The 23,900-nt window shown below is 51.9% G+C and overlaps 12 protein-coding genes across 12 annotated transcripts; 8 read left to right on the top strand and 4 right to left on the bottom strand.

Annotated features, from left to right (window-relative positions):
* Positions 1–250: 250 nt before the first annotated feature.
* Positions 251–3,122, top strand: STEHIDRAFT_118152 (uncharacterized protein; the record flags this gene model as incomplete). The annotated part of the gene is made up of 6 exons (XM_007299723.1): positions 251–454; positions 520–1,216; positions 1,277–2,197; positions 2,258–2,448; positions 2,508–2,609; positions 2,670–3,122. 6 exons carry the CDS (start codon positions 254–256, stop codon positions 2,964–2,966), a joined length of 2,409 nt encoding a protein of 802 aa, XP_007299785.1. The 3' UTR covers positions 2,967–3,122.
* A 140-nt stretch (positions 3,123–3,262) lies between these two features.
* STEHIDRAFT_165385 (uncharacterized protein) lies at positions 3,263–4,535 on the bottom strand. Its single transcript, XM_007299722.1, has one exon. The coding sequence runs from the start codon at positions 4,403–4,405 to the stop codon at positions 3,878–3,880; it is 528 nt and encodes a 175-aa protein (XP_007299784.1). The 5' UTR covers positions 4,406–4,535; the 3' UTR covers positions 3,263–3,877.
* Positions 4,536–5,097: 562 nt separating this feature from the next.
* Positions 5,098–5,823, top strand: STEHIDRAFT_152608 (uncharacterized protein; the record flags this gene model as incomplete). The annotated part of the gene is made up of 7 exons (XM_007299721.1): positions 5,098–5,174; positions 5,235–5,254; positions 5,315–5,374; positions 5,445–5,467; positions 5,522–5,592; positions 5,668–5,745; positions 5,811–5,823. 7 exons carry the CDS (start codon positions 5,098–5,100, stop codon positions 5,821–5,823), a joined length of 342 nt encoding a protein of 113 aa, XP_007299783.1.
* A 793-nt stretch (positions 5,824–6,616) lies between these two features.
* On the top strand, positions 6,617–7,272 carry STEHIDRAFT_152607 (uncharacterized protein; the record flags this gene model as incomplete). Its single annotated transcript, XM_007299720.1, has 6 exons — positions 6,617–6,693; positions 6,755–6,774; positions 6,834–6,893; positions 6,948–6,967; positions 7,037–7,107; positions 7,188–7,272. The coding sequence occupies 6 exons, from the start codon at positions 6,617–6,619 to the stop codon at positions 7,270–7,272; spliced, it is 333 nt and encodes a 110-aa protein (XP_007299782.1).
* A 425-nt stretch (positions 7,273–7,697) lies between these two features.
* Positions 7,698–9,160, top strand: STEHIDRAFT_118131 (uncharacterized protein). Its single transcript, XM_007299719.1, has 7 exons — positions 7,698–7,885; positions 7,957–7,976; positions 8,038–8,097; positions 8,158–8,180; positions 8,259–8,329; positions 8,389–8,466; positions 8,525–9,160. Exons 1-7 carry the CDS (start codon positions 7,806–7,808, stop codon positions 8,841–8,843), a joined length of 651 nt encoding a protein of 216 aa, XP_007299781.1. The 5' UTR covers positions 7,698–7,805; the 3' UTR covers positions 8,844–9,160.
* Positions 9,161–9,658: 498 nt separating this feature from the next.
* Positions 9,659–11,188, top strand: STEHIDRAFT_118130 (uncharacterized protein). The gene is made up of 5 exons (XM_007299718.1): positions 9,659–10,007; positions 10,094–10,190; positions 10,303–10,347; positions 10,436–10,529; positions 10,589–11,188. Exons 1-5 carry the CDS (start codon positions 9,877–9,879, stop codon positions 10,657–10,659), a joined length of 438 nt encoding a protein of 145 aa, XP_007299780.1. The 5' UTR covers positions 9,659–9,876; the 3' UTR covers positions 10,660–11,188.
* A 716-nt stretch (positions 11,189–11,904) lies between these two features.
* Positions 11,905–12,338, bottom strand: STEHIDRAFT_22037 (uncharacterized protein; the record flags this gene model as incomplete). The annotated part of the gene is made up of 2 exons (XM_007299147.1): positions 11,905–12,193; positions 12,262–12,338. Coding segments are annotated over 2 exons (366 nt in total), but the record flags the coding sequence as incomplete, so codon positions are not given.
* A 596-nt stretch (positions 12,339–12,934) lies between these two features.
* On the bottom strand, positions 12,935–14,657 carry STEHIDRAFT_136849 (TPR-like protein). The gene is made up of 5 exons (XM_007299717.1): positions 14,313–14,657; positions 13,946–14,214; positions 13,696–13,874; positions 13,380–13,639; positions 12,935–13,299 (listed from the first exon to the last, which is right to left on the bottom strand). Exons 1-5 carry the CDS (start codon positions 14,571–14,573, stop codon positions 13,123–13,125), a joined length of 1,146 nt encoding a protein of 381 aa, XP_007299779.1. The 5' UTR covers positions 14,574–14,657; the 3' UTR covers positions 12,935–13,122.
* A 385-nt stretch (positions 14,658–15,042) lies between these two features.
* On the top strand, positions 15,043–16,886 carry STEHIDRAFT_144415 (survival factor 1). Its single transcript, XM_007299716.1, has 5 exons — positions 15,043–15,114; positions 15,165–15,368; positions 15,439–16,393; positions 16,457–16,790; positions 16,847–16,886. The coding sequence occupies exons 1-4, from the start codon at positions 15,095–15,097 to the stop codon at positions 16,568–16,570; spliced, it is 1,293 nt and encodes a 430-aa protein (XP_007299778.1). The 5' UTR covers positions 15,043–15,094; the 3' UTR covers positions 16,571–16,790; positions 16,847–16,886.
* A 1,469-nt stretch (positions 16,887–18,355) lies between these two features.
* On the top strand, positions 18,356–19,028 carry STEHIDRAFT_107620 (uncharacterized protein; the record flags this gene model as incomplete). The annotated part of the gene is made up of 5 exons (XM_007299715.1): positions 18,356–18,495; positions 18,571–18,613; positions 18,680–18,700; positions 18,773–18,856; positions 18,924–19,028. The coding sequence occupies 5 exons, from the start codon at positions 18,356–18,358 to the stop codon at positions 19,026–19,028; spliced, it is 393 nt and encodes a 130-aa protein (XP_007299777.1).
* A 768-nt stretch (positions 19,029–19,796) lies between these two features.
* STEHIDRAFT_165380 (beta-lactamase/transpeptidase-like protein) lies at positions 19,797–22,318 on the top strand. Its single transcript, XM_007299714.1, has 7 exons — positions 19,797–19,850; positions 20,236–20,641; positions 20,700–21,153; positions 21,245–21,488; positions 21,567–21,618; positions 21,684–21,923; positions 21,991–22,318. Exons 1-7 carry the CDS (start codon positions 19,832–19,834, stop codon positions 22,172–22,174), a joined length of 1,599 nt encoding a protein of 532 aa, XP_007299776.1. The 5' UTR covers positions 19,797–19,831; the 3' UTR covers positions 22,175–22,318.
* A 319-nt stretch (positions 22,319–22,637) lies between these two features.
* Positions 22,638–23,335, bottom strand: STEHIDRAFT_127958 (COX5B-domain-containing protein; the record flags this gene model as incomplete). The annotated part of the gene is made up of 3 exons (XM_007299713.1): positions 22,638–22,729; positions 22,800–22,908; positions 23,033–23,335. The coding sequence occupies 3 exons, from the start codon at positions 23,333–23,335 to the stop codon at positions 22,638–22,640; spliced, it is 504 nt and encodes a 167-aa protein (XP_007299775.1).
* Positions 23,336–23,900: the final 565 nt, after the last annotated feature.

Raw genomic sequence — 23,900 nt, 5'->3', positions numbered from 1 at the left:
TTGCAGTGTCCAAGTTCTCGCGATAATTTATATCTAAATTGGGCCCAATATATCTGTGTGCGTCTGTTTAAGAGGCTCAGATTGTCTGGGAGCAACATCGGGCCACAACCAAGGTGGCGTAGGTTCATTCAAGTTATGCGTGTGAGTCGCCGGAAGTTGGAGACGGATATGAAAGTCACGTGGAGGTAGACCTCCACTTGCCGTGAGCGCGAGCCGCAGGCTTCACCATGTTCTCCCCCAAACCGTGCCCTCCATGTCACTGTCATCTTCGAGGGCCGTCTTCGTCGTAGTTCTCCTGATCAACTGTATTCTCTGGTCACAGAGCCAGTATGCTCTCGTCCCGAGCACCGCCAGTCCTTCCATCTCCCATCCCGGCAGGTCGCTCAAGCGCAGCCTTGTCGCACTGTATTCCGGGTCGAACGACTCAACCGCTCTCGACATTGAAGTCGCGACGGTGCGTTTTATATACTCAAGCGAGGACGTCCAGTGCTCACGAACTGGCTGCAATTTTTTTTACAGTGCAAACCACTAGGATTTCCCGTGGCGGAGCAATGCTCTCATGTCTGGGACGCCTGCCCCACCGCTCCCACCTTCCTCTCCATCCCCTACCTGCAGTCTTACTTCTGCTCTTCATCGACTGCTCGCCCATTCTTATTTGCAGGTTATATCCTGTGGCTCATATTCCTCTTCTCAACGCTTGGAATAAGCGCATCCGACTTCTTCTGCCCAAACCTCGCCACACTCGCCTCCATACTAGGACTGGACGAGAATGTAGCGGGCGTTACTTTCCTTGCCTTCGGTAACGGCAGCCCCGACGTATTCTCCACTTTCTCAGCCATGCGTGCAAACTCGGGTAGCCTGGCCATAGGGGAGCTATTAGGTGCTGCGTCCTTCATCGTATCCTGTGTCGTCGGCGCCATGTGTATCATCAAGCCCTTCAAGGTCAACCGAGGCCCGTTTTTGCGAGACATTGGCTTCTTCACTGTTGCCGTCACACTTTTCCTCGTGATGCTGTGGGATGGAACGATTCAGGCATGGGAGGCCGGAGGTCTGGTCATTGTCTATGTCCTCTACGTCTTCGCCGTCGTCATCACGAGTTGGCTATCCAGGCGGAGAGAGCGTGCACGATTACGGGATGCAATGATACGAAACGAATATGCGGAAGAGGAATTTCCCCCAATGGTCTATCATGATGATGAGCCGTACAGAGATGACCGTGAGTGTTCAAAATCGTTCTCTACCCTGCGACGCCCCGTTCATACTTATACTTCTTCAGCCAGCCCTGTCATGAGCCGTGCATCTTCTACGCTCCACCCTCCGGACCCCTATTCTCGGTCCCGTGCCATATCTCAACCAAGTCCCCCTCGACTCGAGATAGAAACGGGCCGACCTCGAAGGGCCTCCATGACGCGACGTGCATCACAGGAGATCAGTCCCATGCCGTCATTCTCTCTCGTGGGCGCTCTGGAGTTTCGCGAGGTCGTTGCTTCACTGCAGACACAAGCTGCAAGCTCCTCCTTAAGCGTGTTCGATTCACCAATCACTCCGTTTCCCGGAGGACACTACCACCATCACCACCGCCACCCACGTTCGCGTTCACGCTCTCCGTTATCACACGATGAGTCCACAAACCCATTCGACCTCACTCTCGGCCTGCCTCTCAATGACCGGTCACCCGTCATTCGTCACACCGCGCCTCCCGAGTCCCCGCCCATTGCACCCCTCATCGAGATCCACGACGCCGAGCCTCATTCCGACGTTCCGACAATATCGCACACTCCAGCATCACCATCCTCAGAAGCCGACAGCGAAGTTCAACATCAGCCTCGGCCACTGTCACGCCGCAAACGGGTGCTGCAGATCTTGAATCATGCCTACCACATCTTATTCCCAACACTTACGCATTTCCGGGCAAAACCATGGCTCGGAAAGATTGCTGGTGTGTTTGCGGCTCCAGCGGTGTTGGCCTTGACGATCACCTTGCCCGTCGTCGTGACGCCGTACGACAGCCCTTATGTCCACGAGAAGACCGTGGTGCCGGACTCGGGCCTCAATTCCTTTGAGGAAGAAGGTATTGAGCGGGCTCTGATCGCAGAGGAAGAGGTTGAGGAGGAAATTCATGAACTCCATTATAACAAATGGCTTATGGCAGCGCAATGCGCTCTTGGGCCGTTGTTCTCTGTATCTGTCCTCTTCAGTATGCTGTCTTTTTCTTCTTCTTGATTAACTTACTTACTCACCCATTAATATTTACCAGAAGGCATGACCGAGGCAAAGTGGATGCTGCTTTCGGTCGGAATTACAGGGCTCGCGGTAGGGGCGCTGGTTATCGTCTTTTCGGATAATGGAGATCGTCCAGCGTCTCGATTAGCCCGCTGTTCCATGGGGTTCTTAGTGGCAATGGTTTGGATCATGGCCATCGCTGATGAAGTAGTGAAAGTGCTTCAGGTTCGTCTTCGAGAATTGCTATGATAGCATCTCCCGTTGGTCTGATCATATATTCGTAGACCTTCGGCTTCATTTTCGGGCTTTCAGATGCCATCATCGGTCTGACCATCTTTGCGGTCGGTAACTCTTTGGCGGATCTTGTGGCCAACATGAGTGTGGCGGTACGTTTTTCTTGTTTGTGCTGCCATCTAGTCGTCGGCCAGCTAAAGCCTCTTCTGCAGGTCTTTGCACCTATCATGGGATTCTCCGCGTGTTTCGGTGGTCCTATGCTGAACATGCTTCTCGGTGTCGGCATTTCTGGCTCGTACATAATCCACACCACCGCAAAACCCTACGAACTCAACTTTTCTACCACTCTCGTCGTGAGCGCCGTCGGCCTCCTTGCGCTCCTCGTTGCCACCATGATCTTCGTACCCTGGAACGGATATTTCATCCCGCGATCATGGGGCGTTTTCCTCATCGGGTTTTACGTGGTCATCATGACTGTGAACGTCGTGGTGGAGGTGTTGGATATTTAATAGCGTGTAGTGGAAAGGTCCGTTTTTATTTGTCGGTGTGTTTTGCTTTTACCTTTGGACTTTGCGAACGTTTGGATCTGAATTACAGCTGTGATGTTGTAGTGTATATTTACATCGCTCATGTTATACTACGTGCTTTCATATGTCGTCTTCGCCTCTTCAGTCTCGTCAACGATCCAGCCCACACTGCCACGAGCAATAAGGTTTCTGTCGGTCATGAAAGAACTGTTGGATTTTCGTGAGCGAGAGAGAAAAGCACGAGAAATCTGAGAGGGCTTGCAATCACACTGAGCTGTGAGGCTGGCTTGTGTTAGGGCAAACCGATGCCCTACACAGGTAAACACAACATGTATTTATACTACTGTACAATGTATCTAGAAAATTCTACAGTACTCGAGAGATTGGCAAAGCAGCTGCGCTGCTGAGTCATCCGTGTCCGTCGAAAGCTCGCGAAAGCTCTCGCGACGTCGAGCTGCAACTAGCTAAATCCAACACTCCCCCTCAGCGAGACGTGCGGGAAAGACCTCTAGATCAACTACGACATGCAGTGAATTACCCGTCTATGGTCAGAACCTACGGCAGTGGTCAGGAACTCCCCCTGGACATGCGCGCGTTCCTTCATATGGCAATTCCGTTCTGCTCGCGATGACGAACGGCGTATCCTAGCGGTTGATGCGCGTCGAGGCGTCGTGAGCACCGGCTCACCTGGCGCTACGGCATCCGTAACCGTGCCCAATACAGCCTGGATGAGACACCGAAAAGAGAGAGTCGGGGCGAAGGTGGCGAGGAGTGTGGGTGGCAAGGGATAGGAACGGTGGGTGGCGGCGAAGTGGCGGAATAGGGGCTGAGGATGTGGCGACAAGGGACGGCGGAGAGTCAACGTCAAATTCCGGACCGGGGATCGAACCCGTCTATGCACAAAGCACGGAAATGGCGGACGATGGGTGTCTCGGAGCTGAGCTCGAACGAGGACAGGTGCGTGCGATGTGGCCGGGAATACCACAAAGACAACAGATGGCTTTTCGCCACGCGGGGTTGGAGGGTGGAGAGGCCGGAGGAGGTGCGGCGGATGAAAAAGGTGACGGAGAGGGTAACGGCGGCGCGTCTGAACTTCGCGGCTTACGCGGGGACGAAATGACGAGAGTGGCGGAGGGACATACACGGGCTATGTGGCCCACTTCTCGGCAGTGGCGGCAGATAGCTCTGCTCCAGTCGGGATGACTGTCGCGAGAACGCGAGGGTGATGGCAGAGGCGGGGCGCGTGCGCTGGCGTCGAGGGAGGATGTGCGACGAAGAGGAAGGGTGGTAGAGCGGGTGTGGCGCACAGGAGTAATGGGTGCAAGGGAGTGGCGACGCGTGAGGCAAAGCGCAGGGGCGACGAGAGGAGCTGCCGTCGGGAGATCCGTCGGTAGATCAGTCGCAGCGGTTAAGCTGGACATGATGGACGAGCGTCGGGTTATCGGCGACGGTACCGAGATCGGTTTGTGTTGGATTTTCGTGAGCGAGAGAGAAAAGCACGAGAAATCTGAGAGGGCTTGCAATCACACTGAGCTGTGAGGCTGGCTTGTGTTAGGGCAAACCGATGCCCTACACAGGTAAACACAACATGTATTTATACTACTGTACAATGTATCTAGAAAATTCTACAGTACTCGAGAGATTGGCAAAGCAGCTGCGCTGCTGAGTCATCCGTGTCCGTCGAAAGCTCGCGAAAGCTCTCGCGACGTCGAGCTGCAACTAGCTAAATCCAACAAGAACAATTGCCCAAAACCTCACTACGGCGTCGGATTGCGGGATTCAAGGTTGCTTGACGCATGAACCGTCGGGGAGGATTGCCCGTTGCCAGTACGTTGACTTCGAGCTCGGCGACTGTGTGAATTAATATTGGCTCCATGCCTCTGCTGCTCCCAAGAAGCGCAGGATATTTGGCCGCCGTGATCTCAGTTGCGATCAAACCACAAACACCGGTAATAAACGTGTATACTGATCGATTACTAACCAGCATCGCCCCTTCCCGAGGACATGAATAAAAGGGAGTAGGTGTGTGCTGAGAAATTCTTCTTCAGTGCCCTACGCTTCACATCGCAGTTCTTCTTCCCAGTGATCTCTAACTCCAGTCAACGCTCTCACTATGAAATCCGTGACTGCATTCGCCACTTTGCTCGCTCTGCTGCCTAACGCTCTCGGCCAATTGACCATCAATACTCCGTTAGTACAATTTATTGCTCTTATTCACCGTACTCCAATTTATCGCTGACACTTCTTCAGTACGAGCATCGTTCAATGCGGTCAGTCGAACTACCGTCTGTTTTGTGTATCCTTCGAATTAACTCCATGTCCGTCTGCAGAGCCTGTTCAGATCACCTGGCAGGAAGGTACCTCCCCGTTCTCTGTTGAAGTCATCCCTGGTGGGTACAATATTTTCTCGGCGCTCTTTTCCTACATAGTCTCAATGCTGACCATGGTATGTTGGACCAGGCGGTCAGCCCACCGATAGTCCGGTTCGTTCCCAGCGAAAACGAGGTCTTGCTTAAAGCCGGCTGACCCTTCGTTAGATCATCGAGTTTCCAGCGACCACCGATCACTCGCTCACTTGGGACGTGAATGTTTCTGCCGGAACGTTCATGTACGTCGAATCCACGTTGTGTTTCTCGAGTATCCGGGCTCAACTGGTTTTACATCTCATGTTTTCGTGCTGTAGTTCGCTCAAAGTTGAGGATGCGGCCGGTACGACTGCTTTCTCGTCTGCGGTCACAGTCGGTACCAGCGATGACATTAGGTTCGTCGTGGTACACCTGATCCTCATATTAGGATTTGGCATCGCTGACTCGTCTGATCATGTAGCTGCATCAATTAGAACGTATCATATGTTTGGCAGCCGCAATGGCTCCAACCGGCGATTCCTCAGACACGTATATTTGGGGGTTAACAGCAACGTTGTACGTTTACCTCGGTGACGGCGGTTGTGATGCCAGAGGTGATACTATTTCTACCCCACGCACGTTTTGTTTGACTTTGAAGATGCGGAAATGCGAGACCATCGACCTCCATTCGCACCACATATTGTCCTCCTGGCACCGATGCTCCTACGGCGCTGAGTGTTTTAATCTGTGATTCGACGGTACACGACGGGCAGAATCTGCCATCTCCTTCCCAAGCTGATGCTTGTCTGGCCTGCGTTCAAGTTTGCTGTTGGTCTGTGCACAGCAGCTTTCATCTGTCACTGCTATACTATTTAATCCCAACGGTCCTTGTTTGCCCACCACGACCAAGATTTGATGTTCGGGTACCTCGGGTCGAACGCCAGGCTTTCCATTGAAGAGTTAATCCTGATACGATGCTGGTGGTGAACAGGATCTCAGCGCCTATACGACGAAGTAACTTGGTTCCTGCATCTGATCCTTTGTCTCACGATACTAGTCATGCATGGCTTGCTGTGAAGATGGACCGTATTGTTGTCTTTACTCCCTGGAGCTTTTCATTCTTGTTACCTTGGTACTTCGGTGCTATCATTGGCCATCGCGGCATGTCCCAACATTTACACGGCCATCGAGGACGATGATCAACAGGTCGCTACAAAAATATCTAGTGTATACTGGTTTACGAATCCATCTCCCATTGCAACCTTCCTAACATTCCTCCAAGTAATCATGAAGACCTTCACTGCGCTTGCTTCTCTGCGCATTGCCCTTCCTGACGTCCTCGGGATGTTGACCGTCGACACGCCGTTCGTGCTCCTCCTACATTCTAATATATATCCATGGTAGTAGCTGACTTTTCGGGACCAGGACCGACCTTGTTCATTGTGGTGAGCTATGTTCTTAGCTTTCCTCTCGCCTACTCGTTGACGACTCTGCCGTTCTATAGAACCCGCTGAGATTGTCTGGAATGGTGGCGTTGCGCCATTCAATGTTGAGATCACCGCTGGTAAGCAGTCGCCATCGTCCACGCAACTCCTGCCCACTGAGCTGTCCTTCACAGGAAACGATCCCAGCAGCGTCGTACGTCTCTCTTCTCCCTCAAGTGCGGTAGCATATGTGCTTGACCCCCTCTGTTCATATGCTACGTAGCTGGAAGATCTTGGCGAAACGTCTGCTCAGACCATCACCTGGGACGTGGACGTCGCGGCTGGAACTTCCATGTAAGCTTCAACATCAAGTTGCTCAGCGTTATTGGCCGTACTTGCGTACTATATCTTGACTATATTGCTCGATTTTTCAGCGGTATCGACATCCGGGATTCGACGGGTGCGCTCGCTCAGACCGCTGATGTCACCATCGGGCCTAGCAACGATAGCAGGTCTTAGCAGGTTAGTCCAATTCTGCACTGTGATTATATTTTCAAATGTCTGACTCCGAGGTACATGTGTGTTCTGTCGCGTACTATAGCTGTCTGGCCTGAGATGCCTCCGACTGATCGAGACCTTCAATGACGTGTTATTTGTTAGAATATTCAAAGAAGAGACCAATGTACATATGGAACGAATTGTGCATGGTTTATGTTGCCTCTCGTGCAACCTCGCTGAACCATGTCACGAAAACATGTCGGCGACTGTTGCAAATTAGCCTGCCTGGTGCCAAGAAGTCCCGAGGCAACCGTTATGAATGACGTAGAGGGTGGCCGCCGCCAAGAACGATCGGACTGAAATGGAAAAGCTGCCTCGCGTGGAAAATTGCAACTCCGCCGGGTTGGAGGCGGTTGCGAACGCGGGGGTCCTCTTCAGTTCCCTTCGTTCGTCGACTCGTTCTCTCTTCGTCCGTCGTTACACGCACTCTCTATCCATCTTTTGTTTCAATCCTCCACCACTGTTCTCTTAACTTTTCAGTATACCAGTTCATCATGAAGTCCTTCACCGCCATCGCTGCCCTTGTCGCCGTTGTCCCCGCACTCGTCAGTGCTGATCTGTTGGTCAACACCCCGTAAGTCCCGCCACGTCCCGCCAATCTCTCGAAGCTTTCACGCTGACATGCCTACTCATTTTATCACTTAGGACGAGCGTTGTTCAGTGCGGTAAGACCTAGCGCGTGGTGGTCGACTGATCCCTCTTTTTTTGTGCTTACTTGCCTTACAGAGCCCGCCCAATTCACTTGGCAGGATGGTACCCCTCCGTACTTCCTGACCTTGATCCCTGGTACGTCCTATCGTACATCACCAGATTATTCGTATTTTTTTCTGACTGGGTGGTTCACAGCGGGTCAGCCTTCTGCCTCCCCTGTAAGCATCGACCGCGTTGTCACCGCATCATTCCAATCATGCTGATTCACACCCGCTGTTCGGGGCCAAATTTTCCAGCTCAAGGACTTCGGCACCCAGACCGGCACCAGCTACACCTGGAAAGCTGATCTCGCCGCGAACACCAACTTGTGTGTATAGTTCCTTTACCTCATTTTATAACTTTTTTAAACAATATCGTTCCCGACAGCGACATCGCTCTCAAGGATAGCACTGGTGCGACCGTCTACTCGTCCCAGGTGACCATCCAGACCTCCAGCGACTCTAGGTATGCCCGTTCTAATTCCACCATCTCCGCCGCATCTAACTGACGCATCTCCTTCCAGCTGTGTCAACTCGACTGTCGAAGAAACCGGTAGCAGCTCCAGTAGCGGCAGCAGTGGCTCGTCAGTTTCTACGAGCTCCTCGACCACTTCGACTTCAGCGTCTGACAGCACTTCACCTACTTCATCCACCAGATCTTCAAGCGCGTCGTCCGGCTCTTCAGCTTCCGGCTCGGCCGCCAGCGCCAGTGGCTCTGCCTCCTCGACCGCGAGCTCCAGCGCGTCCACGGCGTCGTCCTCGAGCGCCGCTTCCGGTGGTTTCTCCATCCCCGCCTTCGGCCTCGCTGGTGTTATGGGTCTTGTTGGCGCCGCTTTGTTCTAAGCATCTAGCCACTGATTCGATCCGTGACGGTCATTAGAGTGTCGATGGACAGCTGTCTGTGCTCCGTCAGAACGCGTACCTTACAGCGGACAATCATCTCCTAGTTTATCACCTCTCGTCTTGGCAGTGTGTCGGCCCCTCCTTAAATACCTTTGTCTGTCTTTTAGTCTTTTTCCTTCCTGTGACATCCCGCCCTGGTTGAACGATTTTTTTACTACACTTTTGACTTGTCCGCAATACCGTGTTTTTCCTCATCGCCTCCCATGTGTGACCTCTGTTGTCGACTGCGAAGAAGGTGCAGCAACCACTCTCACTCTGAGGTTCTACTGTGATGCACCTTGGTATTTTGATGAGGTGTCAGACGGCGTATGGTGCAATGCATATGGTGATTGCGGGCGAGCAACACTGTTGTCACAGTGCTTGATTGTCGGTAGGCTCGTGGATGGTCATCTTCCCATAGAATGTGGGATTGGGTTCTCGGAGTTGTCGAACAGAAGCTGGATGCCCGCGTTGCGAACGGAGTCGGGCTAGAGGCATGGATCAGTGCGACCCAACATATGGTTGCAGCAATTTCTTAGTCGTTCTCTCCAATAATTCTGTGTCTGGGTGTAAGTACTGCTAGATCGACCTACACAGTATACGATGCGCAAAGCTCAGACCTGAGCTTGGCGGTAGCATGGGTGGCGGTGGCCCGAATTGGACAGTGATCTTGCTTCGATCGGCGCCACGTGTCGGAAGAGTTGCATGTGAAAGTCAAGATTTACCACGATTGCTGTCAACTCGTCCGTCTGTTCGCAACGCTTCCTATAGTACCACTCACTTTCATCTCACTCTCCTAGCCAGACGCCACCACTACCTCTTTCATAATCTGATACAGCTGAAGTCAACCCATTCGCCAGCTCTGGTAATTGGGATTCGACCTCCAGAATCTCCGCTCTGCTCACTGAACTCTGAACGTCTCTTACTCCCTTATCCTTGGACAAACGAGTTCCTATACGATCTTCAGGGCCAACATCCTTAGAAACGAGTCGGGATGTATATGGACACGAGGCACGCGCTTCGACAGCTACAGTTCGTCATCCCCGGCGGCGCAATCACTTTCTACCTCGAGACTTTGGCAGTACTTCAGCGAGTTTGGGACGGAGCCAGTGGGTCTTGGGCGCGGTGCGTCTATCTATATCATGTCTCTAACTAGCGCTACGTTGTGCTGAATGGAACCGTCTTTACTGTCCCATTTTTGAATGCCATAGACCGCTTGTCCTGACATCACTACTGTCGGGGCTGCTCACCATATCGTTGTTTCTGTACATCCTGCTGATACCTGTATTGAAAGGTATACCACCAAATGTGCGTCTTTTTTTGTCTATCCAATCATTCCTTTGTGTACGTGGCGCTTGACTTATCTATATTTCTCGCTCCATTCGGCCTATGTGGCGCATACCCGTCATACCGCATCCAGTACCGGTCGTGGCGAGAATCTGGAGAACTCTCGTCCGTCATTCCCGTACGTTATCATCGTAGTCTTTCCTTTACACTCGCACTCATGACTATCGTGCATCTATACATCGTCTACACGCCGTGATGTACAACAGATCCTCACTGCCTCAATGATCATCGGCTGGTCTTTCCTCTCATACACACTCGGGAGGTATTCGCCACTGGGCTACATTGAGGGTATTATCGGCTGTCAGTCTCTCTCCCTCCCATCGCTCTCTTGCTCACACTTATTCGCTGGGCCCCTCTAGCTTCGGGACTATACGCGCTTGCCGTCGGTCTCATGGGACTGCTTCCAGCACCACGCATCAAGCGATCATGACCCGGGAGCACAGTTCAATCTTCATACCACACCTTCGATACCTTCGTCTCCTCTTCCCGTCCCTCTCTCTCTGTGCTTGTCTTGCACTACTTTGGTGCCGCCAAATAGCAATACATACTACTGCTCATGCCGCCGCTATCCAGCCTCTATCACCCACTCGCTGACATCTTTCTCTTCAAAACTTCAAACCTGATATATCTTCTTCCCTCCTCGCTTATATCCTTGGGCCCATTCTTCCTTCTTCCTTCTTCCTTGTCATTCGAGTCAGGGCGCTTATACTCAGTTGTCCCGAATATCAGGATTCGAAATAGACTTGTCCACCTCGTCTTTCCTCTTCGATACGTTCGATGATCATGGACCCCGCCTCCCATACTTAATCCGTCTTTCGCATATCTCATCCTTTATTTCTTTTTCTTTCTCGTCTTGATTGCTCATAGAGTCTCGATTTTTTGTCGCATGATCGTGACGTACGACCAGATATGCATGTGTTCTGTGTCTGACTCCCTGTATCTAGCCCAGTGTACATTTGACCCGACTTGGCTGCACTCTCGCCTCTTCTCGGCGTGGGATGTTTCTGTTCGAGCCATTAACATATACTTATTGGCGCTTCATCTCGACACACTATCCTCGCAATGGCCATCGAACGGCATCAAATTATCGGGGCCACGAACCCCCCTGGGAAACGGCTTGACCCGTTCGAAGTAATATCATACGCCCCATCCGCCTCAACCGATTCCAAGAAAACATGCACGATAAATTGGAAGCACATCATATACAACATCCCACCACAATTATTTTCGACACTTCAAGATCTTCCCTTCTTGCCGCGACAATTCTTGCCCTTCAATCCTTTGCACGGACCAGATTTCTTCGCAGCTGGCACGGTAGTAGTGGATAATGTGTCCGAATCCAGGTCACAATCCTCAACGCCTGTTTCGACAGCCTAGTTAAAACAAATCCACAATGAGTCAGTGGGGCAGGGACGTACGAGAGGGACGAGCGGGGGATGAGAGTTTTGACCTTCTGACTGATTTCGGCCGTCGAAGGAAGGGCAGCCGGAGGAGTTGGCTTGGAGGTGATGGTGGCCAGCGTGACATTGTAAGTGCACTGATAGCCAGTGGTGCCCTTGCAGCCCGTTGTCGACTGTGTGCCGTCGGATGTGTAGGTATTCTTCTGGCGGCAATACTGGCAATATATGTCCTGGGTTATCTCATTCTTTCGCACAGGAGCCCTTGAATTTGTCGTCCGAATATTCTCTCTGGCCTTATTGATCGAAACAACATCCTCCATACCAAGCCTCGTACCCTCCGCAAGCGTGAGTGGCTCCTTCCTTTCAACGAGGCCGGTATATCCAGGAAGAAGCCACTCTTCAAAACGATAACGATGACCGAGCACCACCTTGTCGACGTCAGAGGCCGATGGTGTAAAGCTCCGTATAGCAAGTTCTCGGATAGAGGGGAAATTCCACTCCGAGGCAAGGTGGAGGACGGAGGCCCAGGCTGGGGCGGCCATGATCGGGTTCGAAGTATAGGAACTAAAGATTGAAGCTTCGTGAACATACTGTAGACAGTGAGGATAGATACTAGGCATCACAGTACGTACGTGCGATACAAGACGTTCAAAAACGCATCGAACTGACTCTTCTCTACGTCTTGTAAGAAGATGGGTGACTTGGTGTCCTTACGTCCGGCAAGGAACGTCTTAGAGAATGTGTCCGAATGCAGGTTGAACAGGAAGCGGTGAAGGCAATACGCCGTCCCATCGACCTGCGTGGCGCAGGTTAGCTCACCGAATAGGGAAACAAAAGAGTGGACAGAACGTACGACGAAAGTTACACTCCCATCATCGAAGTAGAACTTCTCATGGTGAGGGTATTCCTCGTCAGCCGGACTTTTAGAACGGTCGTCGCTGCTTTCAGCGGAGAGCGAGAGCGAGCTGAGACGTTGATCCATGGGTGAGGCAGGCATGGTTATGTCGAGGGGTTCGATAGATGAAGTAACAGAGACTAACTTAGTTCTTCGAAGTCTGACTCCGACCCTATTGAGTTCTGTACCACCATCGCAGTGGGCATATTAGTCGAAAAAACGACCAAAGATAATATTGAAGGAAACACACCATACCACGAGATGAACTAGTCGGAGGAGGACGTGGAGTATCGATGCTGAAAGTTAGTTGGCCAGAACATTTTAATACGAGCCGACCGTAATTTCAGTGGCGGTATATCAACCAACTCTGACAGGCGTGTGAGGCTCAGGAGACAAACTAAGCTCGTGTTGCATTGTCCAAAGCTGTGGCGTGTGTGCGTGCGGGATGACAATAGAGGTGTAACGCTTTAACGGTATCACGAGTCGCAAACCCAAGGAAATCTTTTATCGGTGATCCTCCACGGCCACGGATGAGTCCAGGCAGAGACCTAAAAAGACCATGTCGACTGAGAGAGACGGGTAACCGTTCCAAAAACCTCTATGACATTTCGATATCCTCATCGTCATCACTATCCTCCATGTCCTCCCAATCTCCACCTTCCTCCTGACCTTCCTCCTCAGGCGAAGCCTTCACGCCCAACTCCTCCAACTTCTCTATCAGCTCACTTACGTGCTCCAATAATGGTAAATCTGGATGCTCTTGATTCATGTGAAGCTAGGAAAACAACGTCGACCATCCCATCATCAGTCCCCGAGGGGGGAAAAGGAGGTGGGCAGATATCCACTGAGACTTACCGTTTTACACGTCTCCAAACAATCCCTCGAATCCTGTGCCAAAGTCTCCCAGCTCAATTCATCCATCGTTCCACCTTGTTCGTGAGCCATCTCCGCCATCATGAAGAAACACCATCCCTCAAGGTACCATGCCTCGACTTCTTCGTCGTCTGCTGCCATGATGCCCGTCAGGACGAGAAGCGCAGGTGTGAAGAGTTCGAGCTCGAGGAAGAGTTTTGTGAGGGCAAGACGGGAGGGTATTGGTGGCAGCCGTGGGTCATCTGAAAACGAAATCATCTTTGAGTGAGACATGTATAGAAACTGAGTAGTCACATACCATTCTCGAGATTCTTCCAGGAATTCCAGGACTTTTCAAGTAATGATTTTGCGTCATCCGGCCGTTGTTGTGACATGCGCACGGAAGCTAACGATTGCAGCGCTTCGACGTTATCCGGATCTGTCTGCAATGCCAACTCTAGCAGATCTTCGCATGTCTTCTCCGCTGCTGGGTCAAAACTACACAGACATGAACCACACCATCACACGGTGAGCGATGAATTGAACACACAAGTGAAATTGTCACATACCACAGTTCGTATTCTGGGTCCATCCAAATTTCGACTTGCCCAATCAGTGCTCTCACAATCGTCCGCCTCGTCTCTTGTTCGTCTTCATTTTTTGCAGCCGAGTCGACGGCTCGCTCTTTTCCCTGGAGTTGGATGGATAGGATGTCAACTGCCGCTCTGTAATATTGCAATGCTTCCTGAGGATCTTCGACGCTCAATTGAGCCAGGTAAAGGTAGGCGGCTGGAGGTGGAGGTTGTGGTGATTGTGGTGAAATTAACGATAGGAAGGTCTGCAATTGTAGGCAAGCATGAGGATATTATTGTCAGCTATATGGTTTCAAATATGTAGAGGAAACGACGAGATGTAAGGCGGGACGTCTGAACATACCTCCTTTGCAGCATCGAGCTCTCCCGTCTCAAGCTGTACAACCCCCATCATTTCAAGTGCTTCCGCATGGTCTGGGGACCTCTCCAATACACGCTGAACAAATCTTCCAGCTAGTTCATAGTCACACTGTACAATGAGCTCCTGGGCTTTTTCGATGAGGGAGGATACGGAGGGTTGTGACTGTGAAGTGGATGTGGCTTTTTCCTGGACTTCGACGACAGGAGGTTTCGTTTTACGGGTCTTGGTTCGTGTTCGGCCCATGATCAGAAATAAAGACTTTGGAGGTGATCGCGTATGAGTTGGTACAGATACAGTAAGGGCTCAGAATGAAGAGGCTAGATACAGTGCTCCAGGAAATGACGGTACTGTAAGTGAAGAAAAGTTGGCCAGTCAGTGGCGCCGCCACAGTGATAAATTGCTCTAATCTTATCAGACTCCGACTCGACGGCTCCCGTCTCTGAGTCTTTGACCATTCGCGAATTGTTCGCGAAGTTGGGAAATTATACGTGCTGTATTATTTTCTGTACAACACCGACTGTGAGAAGTAGCAGAAATGGCTCCAGGTACTTTGTTCCATGGTAATATCCACAACCAACAAGAGAGAATGGGACTCGGAATGGGCCACCGCCACTGGGGAGATCGGCAGCCTCGTCATCCCTATTTGTCTGCCAAGACGCCGGCCGCGTGCGGAAAGGCCTCGATGTGCAAGCGTGAAGCAGACTGGCCTTCGTGAGCAAGCTCTGCCTCCAACCACCACGAACACCTTCTCGTAAATCGACAACATGTTTTCCTCGTTCTTTTCGTGCGTATTCTCCACTCAGATGCCCCAGTGTACTCTGACACCCTTACCAGGACTTCCGCCCCTGTTGACCCAACAGCCCCAAACTTCCATCCCGTTTCTACCGGCAAGGGTCCCAACGAGCTTTTTGGCGAGCTTGAGCCAAAGGACACCGAATGGTTGTGTTCCGGCGGGTTCGTCGCCGAGACTCAAATCTGGTACCATATTCTGGAGGATGGAACGAGTTTGATGGTCCAGATTATTCACTCGTCCATAGGGTGAGTGGGCTGACATCATCATCGCCCATAGCGGAGGTCGCAAGAAATATCGTACTGATGTGACTCTCAGTGTATGGTATCCCACCGTTCAGGCCACCTGCAGGATCTACAATCCAAACACCAAGGAGACCACTTGGCGCTCCATCAATGTCTCCAATTTCACTACTCCCCCGCCCGGTCTCGATAAACGATCGAGCAGATCCGACCAGTTCACCATCACTCACAAGACTCTTCCTAAATCCTCCGACTCTCCTTCCGAATACGCTGAATCCTATACCATCAATGTCAACTTCTCCAGTGACCTTCAGATCTCCCTAGACGTCCGTCGTCCTACCTCTGTTCCCGGTTTTAAGATCGGAAAGGGCCCCAAGGGAGGATACTCCTATTTCGGCCACGACCTTGAGAAGCCAGACGGATACGTCATCCACAGGTTCTGGCCGAGGGCTGTCGCGACTGGTCATGTCATTCAGAACGGCAAAGCGACGAGCGTCGAGGGTCCCGGCATGTTCGTGCACGCCATCCAGGGCATGCGCCCCAACCTCGTTGCAGCTCGCTGGAACTTCGGGCACTTCCAAAGCCAACAGCATGGAGGTGTCTCCGCGATCCTCATGGATTTCACCACGATAAACGACTACGGAGGGAAGGGTGCGGGGTCTGGCTTCGTCAATGTCAGCGTAGGGGGCCTCGTAATTGCGAATAAGCTCGTCGCAGTGACGGCGGAGACGAAGTGGCCGGGAGAAGAGCAGGATGCGAATGCGGTGGTCAAGTCCAGGGCTACTCACCTGGACGCCGCTCACGATCCCGATACCGGCTATGATGAGCCCTCGCGACTCCTCTTCCACTGGGCTGGCCCTTCGCTTTTGCCCGAGGCACCAGGCAACGTGACTGGGACGATAAATGTTGATCTGGGAGGTCCTGGAAAGGAGAAAGGTTTGATCGAGAAGGTGGACTTTTTGGCGGAGATTCCGACTGTTGTCAAGGCCGTGGTGAGCTATGTGGCGGGCACGAAGCCATACATTTATCAGGTGTGTTTTCTTGTGATTGCAGGCCTCGAAATCCTGGCTAACTGGCTGGATCGGGTCACCTAGTGGCACAACCCTGGGAAGATTACGCTCACTGGTCCGGATGAAATCTTACCTGGCTTGTCGGGTGGGTTGGAGGCGGAAGGGTACATCTACAACGAGTGTACGTTCATCTCCTAAAGAAGGATAGAAGCAAGGACCCGAGTCCGAATACCTGTACAATAATCGACCGCTCCGGATACGCATGCATAATGATTGTAAACACCTCGACTCTTGACATCTCCAACCATTGCTGTGCTTTTATTGTTCAAAGTGCACTGTCAAGGTATGATGCAGTGAGAACAATGCGAGCTGAGGCGCCATGGCATTACTGTGAACAGCGCCGAGCTCTTGTCTAAACGTGAGTCCTCGTACAGTCTGTATGCTATCGTCGGTTCTGCTCATGGACTTCTTCAGGCTTCAGAACTTGACAAGTGACCGTACTACTCAGAATTCTCCAATATAGCCTGCCTAGTTTCGGCCACTGGCTGCCAGGTCATCGGATATGTGCTTCGGTCGCATGTTTGTATCTTAACAGCCACGTGTCTCTCTTCCCTCTTCAGCCATTCTGAAACGGGTATTTTCCGGACTTCACAATCGATATGGAGCAAGCCCGTGGGATGTCAGAGCTTCCATCCTCTGTACACTGCGGCAAACACAACTCATAAGGCACTCTCGAAACTCCGAAGGACTGACTCCTCAGATGTTCGATGATTCATGATCTACAAATACTAGCCTTCTCTGTGCGGAGTCTTGTTACTACCGACGTACTCGCTCATCGTCGTCGTCCTTCGCAAAATCAAGGGGGTCAAAAGCACTGCTTTGCGCTCGTCGTACCATCATGGCGTTCCGTACGTCTGTTTTCCACGTGATCCATTGATTTGAACTCGATACCCTGTACGGTGATTTGGGGTCGGACGTGGGGCTCACAGCGCTTGGAGTCTCAGCTTAAGCAAGATCCCAATTGGTTCGGCTGCAAACATATCCGTTAATCATGGCGGTCTAACGATATGGAATACCCATGGTCAGTGGCCAATCTTTAGAATCTTCAACATTCACTGATATTTTTCACTCGGGTGCTCGTCGGTAATATTTCAGTCTAGGGACTCCGTGTGGATATTTCCTTAGTATTTACGGAGTTCGCTGGTGTAGGCGCGCCTGACAACTATGGTCGTATACTGATTAGATGGACAAAGCTTTACACGACATGCGTCAAGTTTGCTGGCAATTCAAAGGGTCACCACAGCGCAGCAACTGCTGTCGGGCGAACTTCCTTTTAGTATAGTTTTGGCAATGAAACAATACTGGAAACAGTTTGCGTTACCAAACGCGTAAAAAGACACGAATGTAGGTATACCGTTCCTCCGTTTCTACGGTCTTTCTTGTGGTGCCATATGGCTCATACGTACTTGCCAGCACGCTGGTGCAAGCATTGCCATGCTCGTCCATCAAGATCGATTGCTACGGACGATAGCGCTACCGCAAGCGCTGGAAGTATGTCTTGGATGGCTTGTTACGTGACTCGTGAGAAAGGCAAGATACCTGGTACGCTCAAGAAATTTATTCATTCATAGGGCCACTATCTGACCTAACTTGTCCTCGTAGATGTCTGTGGCGGCCCTGTGGGTTTCCCGCGTAGTTTATACCAATAAACACGGTCGTCTGGGTCCTCATGGCACGGCACTGTTTCGAGGTTCAATCAGCACAGCAGCGGAGCGCTTGCTAGTCTAAACCCCTTTGTCGATTCAACTTCGCAAAGTATCTCGCGGTACGGTTGAGGTATGGCCAGGGTAAACAGATATGAGCTGGCAAGCCAAAGTGAATGGTATATAAACCGTTGTGCTCAGGCAGTCGAAACTCATTCCCAATCCCTCCCAAGCCCTTTCAAACCAACTTCCCGGCCCACCTAACACACTCCCTACAAGAATGCGTCTCTCTACTCTCTTCCTCGGTGCTTCTTCAGTTCTTCTCGCTGCCTCACCCGGATTCGCGAAACCCATCGACGACGGACTCAGCAAGAGGCAGTCGTACAGCAATGAACGCATGACCTACTACGAAGTCGGCGGGTATGTCACTTCCTGCGACTCGTCATGAACATCAATTTCAGGATGAGTTGCTCATGTGTGGTTGGGATCTTACAGCGCTGCCGGAGCTTGTGGTCAGACGCACTCTGACAGTGAACACGTGAGTGACAACCTTTCACCGAAGTGAACTCACTTGAACCCAACATCTATATGTGCTCCTCATTAGGTTGTCGCTCTCAACGCTGCTGTAGGTCATCGCTCCGCGCTCAACCCAATCCCTTCGTCGATGAACATCGTCACTTACGTACAAAATCTATAGCAATACGGCTCCGGTGGAGATTGCGGCCGTTCAATCACCATCTCGTACAAGGGCAAGTCGACCTCCGCTACCATTGTGGACAAGGTATGTCTCTCTAATAGCCCGCGTCCATATGTTTTGTTCTCTGACATTTTTATCCTTGACACTACAGTGCCCCGGCTGCCCCAACGGAGGCCTCGATATCTCGCCCAGCCTCTTCAGCTACTTTGCTGACGAGTCTGTCGGTGTGATCTACGCAGACTGGAAGTTCAACTAAGAAGTTGGATAGGAACGACACATCATCATTATCCACATTATTCACTTAGACTCCCTCGTATCAGTTGGGATGTATTGTCGGCTGGATCGATATTGTAAAGCGCGCTTGTAATCTTTATATAACTTATTGGGCCCAAAGACGTGAAGACTTTTGTTCTACAGCGTGGTCTGACATTCATTAATCGCCATAGGAAGGACGAGAGACACTGAGCTATCGGCAGTAGCTTAAACCTGAGAAAAGGACGCTGAATGTCTTGCGAACGTCAAATGCAGCCTCGGTTCGTTCCGAGCTGGTCTGTGTCACCGCAACGGAGCGCCTAAAATAGACGCCGGCCGGTACAAAGTCGCGACTGGCCTTCATTCGAAGGATCAGATACTTATTCGCGCTCAACGCCAGTAGGACCTCAGGTCTGTGCAACTGCAAGTGTGCGTAATCTGTTCGATATTATTTCCACTGATTTTGCGTGAGCAAATAGACATGTAGACTGAACCATTGATTCTTAGGGATCCTCGAGTCAGAGATTGAGCACCGCCGTGTCTGTGTACATGACAGTGTTCCCGCTCACCATGCTATAGTACAACAGAAGGCCCATGGAGAACCGGCGCCAGAGCCGGCAGGGGCCCTTGACATATTTAGCCACCTTTCTTGCGGCTGCGGTCATTTAGTTCAAGTCGGCAAGTGCTGACTGCACTGCAGCATGCCGCGACGACAAGGAGAGGTGGGATCTCGACTGTAGTGCGTTGCAATTGGCTCAGACCAAGCACTCAGATCTCAGAGCTATGGAAGTTTGATCGCTCCCTCGGATGCACTTTGAAACACCTGGTAAGCATACGACACGATGCGCTTTTTTTTGGCTTTCTGCCAAGCCTTCGCCGCACATCATCACTTGGGTCATGATCATCCTCAGGCATATGCGTCTTCCAAGCTTCGAAGGTTACATACAAAGACCCCTACTTATCCATCACAGACGGCTTCGAGTGGTCGTATGACTCTAGCATATGCCATAACCGTGTTCTTGCCAACCTAAAGTACGCCTAAGCTACACAGACGGTGATAGGCTTACAGTACAAATAAACAGCCCATGGGCGTTATGTGTGACTCACCATTCTTTTCACCTAATATTCGCATCCTACAACCACCACACTCATTGAGCCCGTTTGAAACCCATTCCATCGGTGGCTGACCATGCCGTCTCTGACTGCTCTAGCTCTCACAGCGGCCTTGACGTTCGCGTCGTCTACCAGCGCTCAATCCGTTCTTGCCTCCCTTTCTCCGTGCATACCCCCTCTCCCTGTCGTCTTGGCGTCATATCCTCCAACCGTATCTACGGACGGCATCGCAAACGCCTCTTCCGTTCTCGATGATCTAGTCACTGCGGCCTTCAACGCAAACCATACCGGAACTCCCAATATTGACAGTCTCGTTCTTGCGGTCGTCACTGCGAATGGCACCGTGTTTGAGAAGGGGTATGGTATCAGAATAGCGAACGAGACCGATTCTTCTCTGCAAGGCGGAACTCCTGACAAAAACACTATTTACCGGGTCGATTCCACCTCGAAGCTCATCACTGCCGCCGAGACCATGTATCTCAAGCAGCAAGGCCTTGTTTCTCTGTGAGCATATCCATGAAACCCCGTTTGTCTGAGCTGACAGTACATTTTGTGCTGACAGTGATGATCCCATAACCAAATACTTCCCCAACCTCACCGAAATCGCACAATCGAACCCCTCCGTCGACCCCTCGCTCTGGACGCTCCGTTCCATAATGGGCCACATCGCGGGCCTCCCCGCCAATATCCCCACCAACCTGACCAACTGGCCCCAGAACACGACCACGAACAGCACCGCGCCGACCCTCGCGGAAACCACGGTCGACGACCTCTTCAACGCGATCGCGACGACGAACCAGCCGCTGCCGATGTGGAGCTGGCCGATGTACTCGAATTTAGATTACGCGTTGACTGGGATGGTCAATATGGCTGTGGCGAAGGATCCGCCGGCGACACATCTGGAGTTGTTGCAAAGGGATCTGTTTGGGCCGTTGGGGATGAACAGTACGGCGCTTCACCCGGACGACGATCAGGCGAAGAGGTTTGCCGTGTGTTCGACGGATCCTTCGATCGCAGTAAGTGCGCGTTAGAACGTTCTGCCTCTCCTTTGTTCTCTGCTCCAATTAGCATGATACTGAATCTGTTGGTTCGATGGTCCAATTGTAGGACAACTTAAGTCCGGTAGGGGACCCTGCTGGTGGACTTTTCACCTCCCTTGCCGATATGGAGCTCATGATGCAGATGATGCTCGACACCTCGAAGAACAACAGTATCTTGACACCGGCAACGATGCGGGAATGGCTCCGACCAGTCAGTGCGCTTTGGGATGACGAGTTTGAGATGGGTCTTCCTTGGGAGATCTTCAAGCTCAGGAACACGCACGGAAGAGTCGAGAGACTGTTCACCAAGAGTAAGTTCACTTTCCTCTTTCACCGCCGTTACGTTGGAATTAGGAATGCCACTGACGATCCCCGGTACTCTCTCCTAGGCGGTTCCGGAGATGCCTACCAAGCTTCCTTCGCGATCAACCCCCTCTCCGGGTACGGAGTCATGGTCATGTCCACAAGTTTGTATAGCGACATGCTTGAGTTCGCCCTCCTCGCAGTGGACGCTTTCCAGCCTTCGACAATCTCAAGGACAGCATCTCTGCCGATCTCTACCAGGGCGACTGGACCTCTTCCGACGGTCAGACCTATATCAATATCAGTCTCGACGATGGGGCGTTATGGGCTCATCAGGTCATTCTGGAGGGGACGGACGCCGTAACGTTGCTGCTGGGTGCGGTTGCGGCTGGGGATAAGGTAACGTTGTGGCCTACGTTTAGGCCGGGCGTGGAGGAGTTCAGGTCCGTTTTCACTCCTACCTTTGCATGTTGGGAGCTCTAGTTCTAAGCCATGCTTCATGTATGACAGGATCTCCTTCGGGTTCTCTGGTCAAAACGGCATCCCAAACTGGCGTTGTATGGTTCCCGTGGTAGATCTCGACATCGGGTACAACTTCGGACATCCGACCACTCAGTTGTTATTCGGAAATGACCCGAATGGCCAGCGGTACTTGAGCGTTCCAGCTACAGGTGCGATACTGTACCGCTCGTGAAGCCTCGAATGAGCTACGTCGAGGCTAGTTGTAGTTGCACAATGGTGGTGCCATGGAATCGTCGGGTATTCTGAAGGCACCATAAGGTCTGCGTACAGATTTCACGGACATCAGACTGTAGGCCATGTGTAGATCTTACTTCTGCTGTATATCAATGCCGTAATCGAGGGATTACTATTGGGCGGAAGGTAAAGCAGGAGCTTGAACAGAATCACGCCGCCTACACAGTTGAAGGTCAGTCTCAGAACCTGACTCCGACAGACGAAGAAAACAGTATGTCGTCTTGATGAACCTGATAGGCGCGGTCACTGCAAGCCGCTCTGGACAATGATCCTCATGCCTCTAGATGCCGTCTAGCAGAACAGAAGCAGACAACGCTAGCCGATAGAATGCGCGAAAAAGACGATAAAATTGTACGGCGCGCCGGATCGGAGTACATCCCACCATCACACTAGCTAGAGATTTAGTGGTGGCCGTGAGCAGGCTCGGAGAGTTGCTCCTGGGGGTGGAGTTCTTGCAGGACGACCTCGTCAGGCTTGTAGTCGAGCTCGTACACTGTAACACGAAAAGGATACAGAATGATATGAGACATGGACGGGGAGAAGCAGAAGGGAAGTCAACGGACCAGAGCCACACTCATGGCAGCGACGGATTTTGTCCTTGTTGAGGACCATCCATTGAATATCGTGCGAGTCGGCAGGGCTTCCGGTGCAGCCAATGGTACGCTCGGGGAACTAAAGACGAAACACAAGACGTGAGCCGATATATATATGAATCCGAAGGGGACTCGAGAAAGAGTCTCTGATAAGAAGAGGTGTAGGAGAAGTGGGGAAGGAGAAGTAGATAAACTGGACGTACATAGGAAATGACCTTGATAGGGTCCTTCTTGGTCCCAATCCGGCTCGAGTCGAGAGGGTTTTGATCCCAAACCTCAACACCCTGAAGGAGACCGAGAGACTCTACACGGTCGAGACCGGTGGACTGGTTCTCAGCGGTGGCGACCTCGCCTTTCTTCGCACCGGGACCAAAGAGGGTGGGGGCAAAGGCGAGATGGTCCTCAGAGCGGCGAACGGCGCTGGTGGCGATGGTGCGGACAGAGGATGACCTGGCTGCGCGAATGGCGAGCGACGCCGGGCGGGCGACGCGGAGAACGGACTGCATGGCGTTGAGAAAGGAGTTGATGGTGGTGGTGGTGAACCGAACGTCGAGGTCGATAACGACGACCGTCTCGCACCCTCCGCTTGTCACTGTCACGCCGTCACACGCTCTTCCCGGTTGTTCCGAGCGTGGCCTCGCTCTGCCCAGAGCTGCCTCGAGAGCTCTTCGTCAACGTCCACCAGTCCTTGTAGTTTGCATATGTTTTGGACTCGTTCAGGATGGCTGCAATTGGAGGAATGTTGGTGTTACCTTGCTGTTTCACTACCTGCGCCATCGTCTTCGCCTGAATGATACGGCCAACGCTCGGGAAGTCGATGATCAATTCAAGCTTAGGAGGCTCGCTTGTCAGTTGCTGCTGGTTCTTCCTTGCAAAACTCATCTTTTGTTGAGACTGGCGCTGGCGAAGGCATCGACACGTGTGTACTCGCTGTCAATCGTTTGTGCGCCGCACAACGATATCGGCGGTCCTTCCTCGCTTGCATGAAGCGGTCCCCCGCAGCGACGTTATGTACACCATGACATGTCTGAGGGTGCGAATTGGCTCCACTATCCCTGCGGGGTTGCAACG

Source organism: Stereum hirsutum (assembly GCF_000264905.1).
Source record: "Stereum hirsutum FP-91666 SS1 unplaced genomic scaffold STEHIscaffold_2, whole genome shotgun sequence".
Taxonomy (NCBI): Eukaryota; Fungi; Basidiomycota; class Agaricomycetes; order Russulales; family Stereaceae; genus Stereum; species Stereum hirsutum.
The sequence above is the reverse complement of the archived record's forward strand: the minus strand, read 5'-3'. Positions and strand labels throughout refer to the sequence as shown.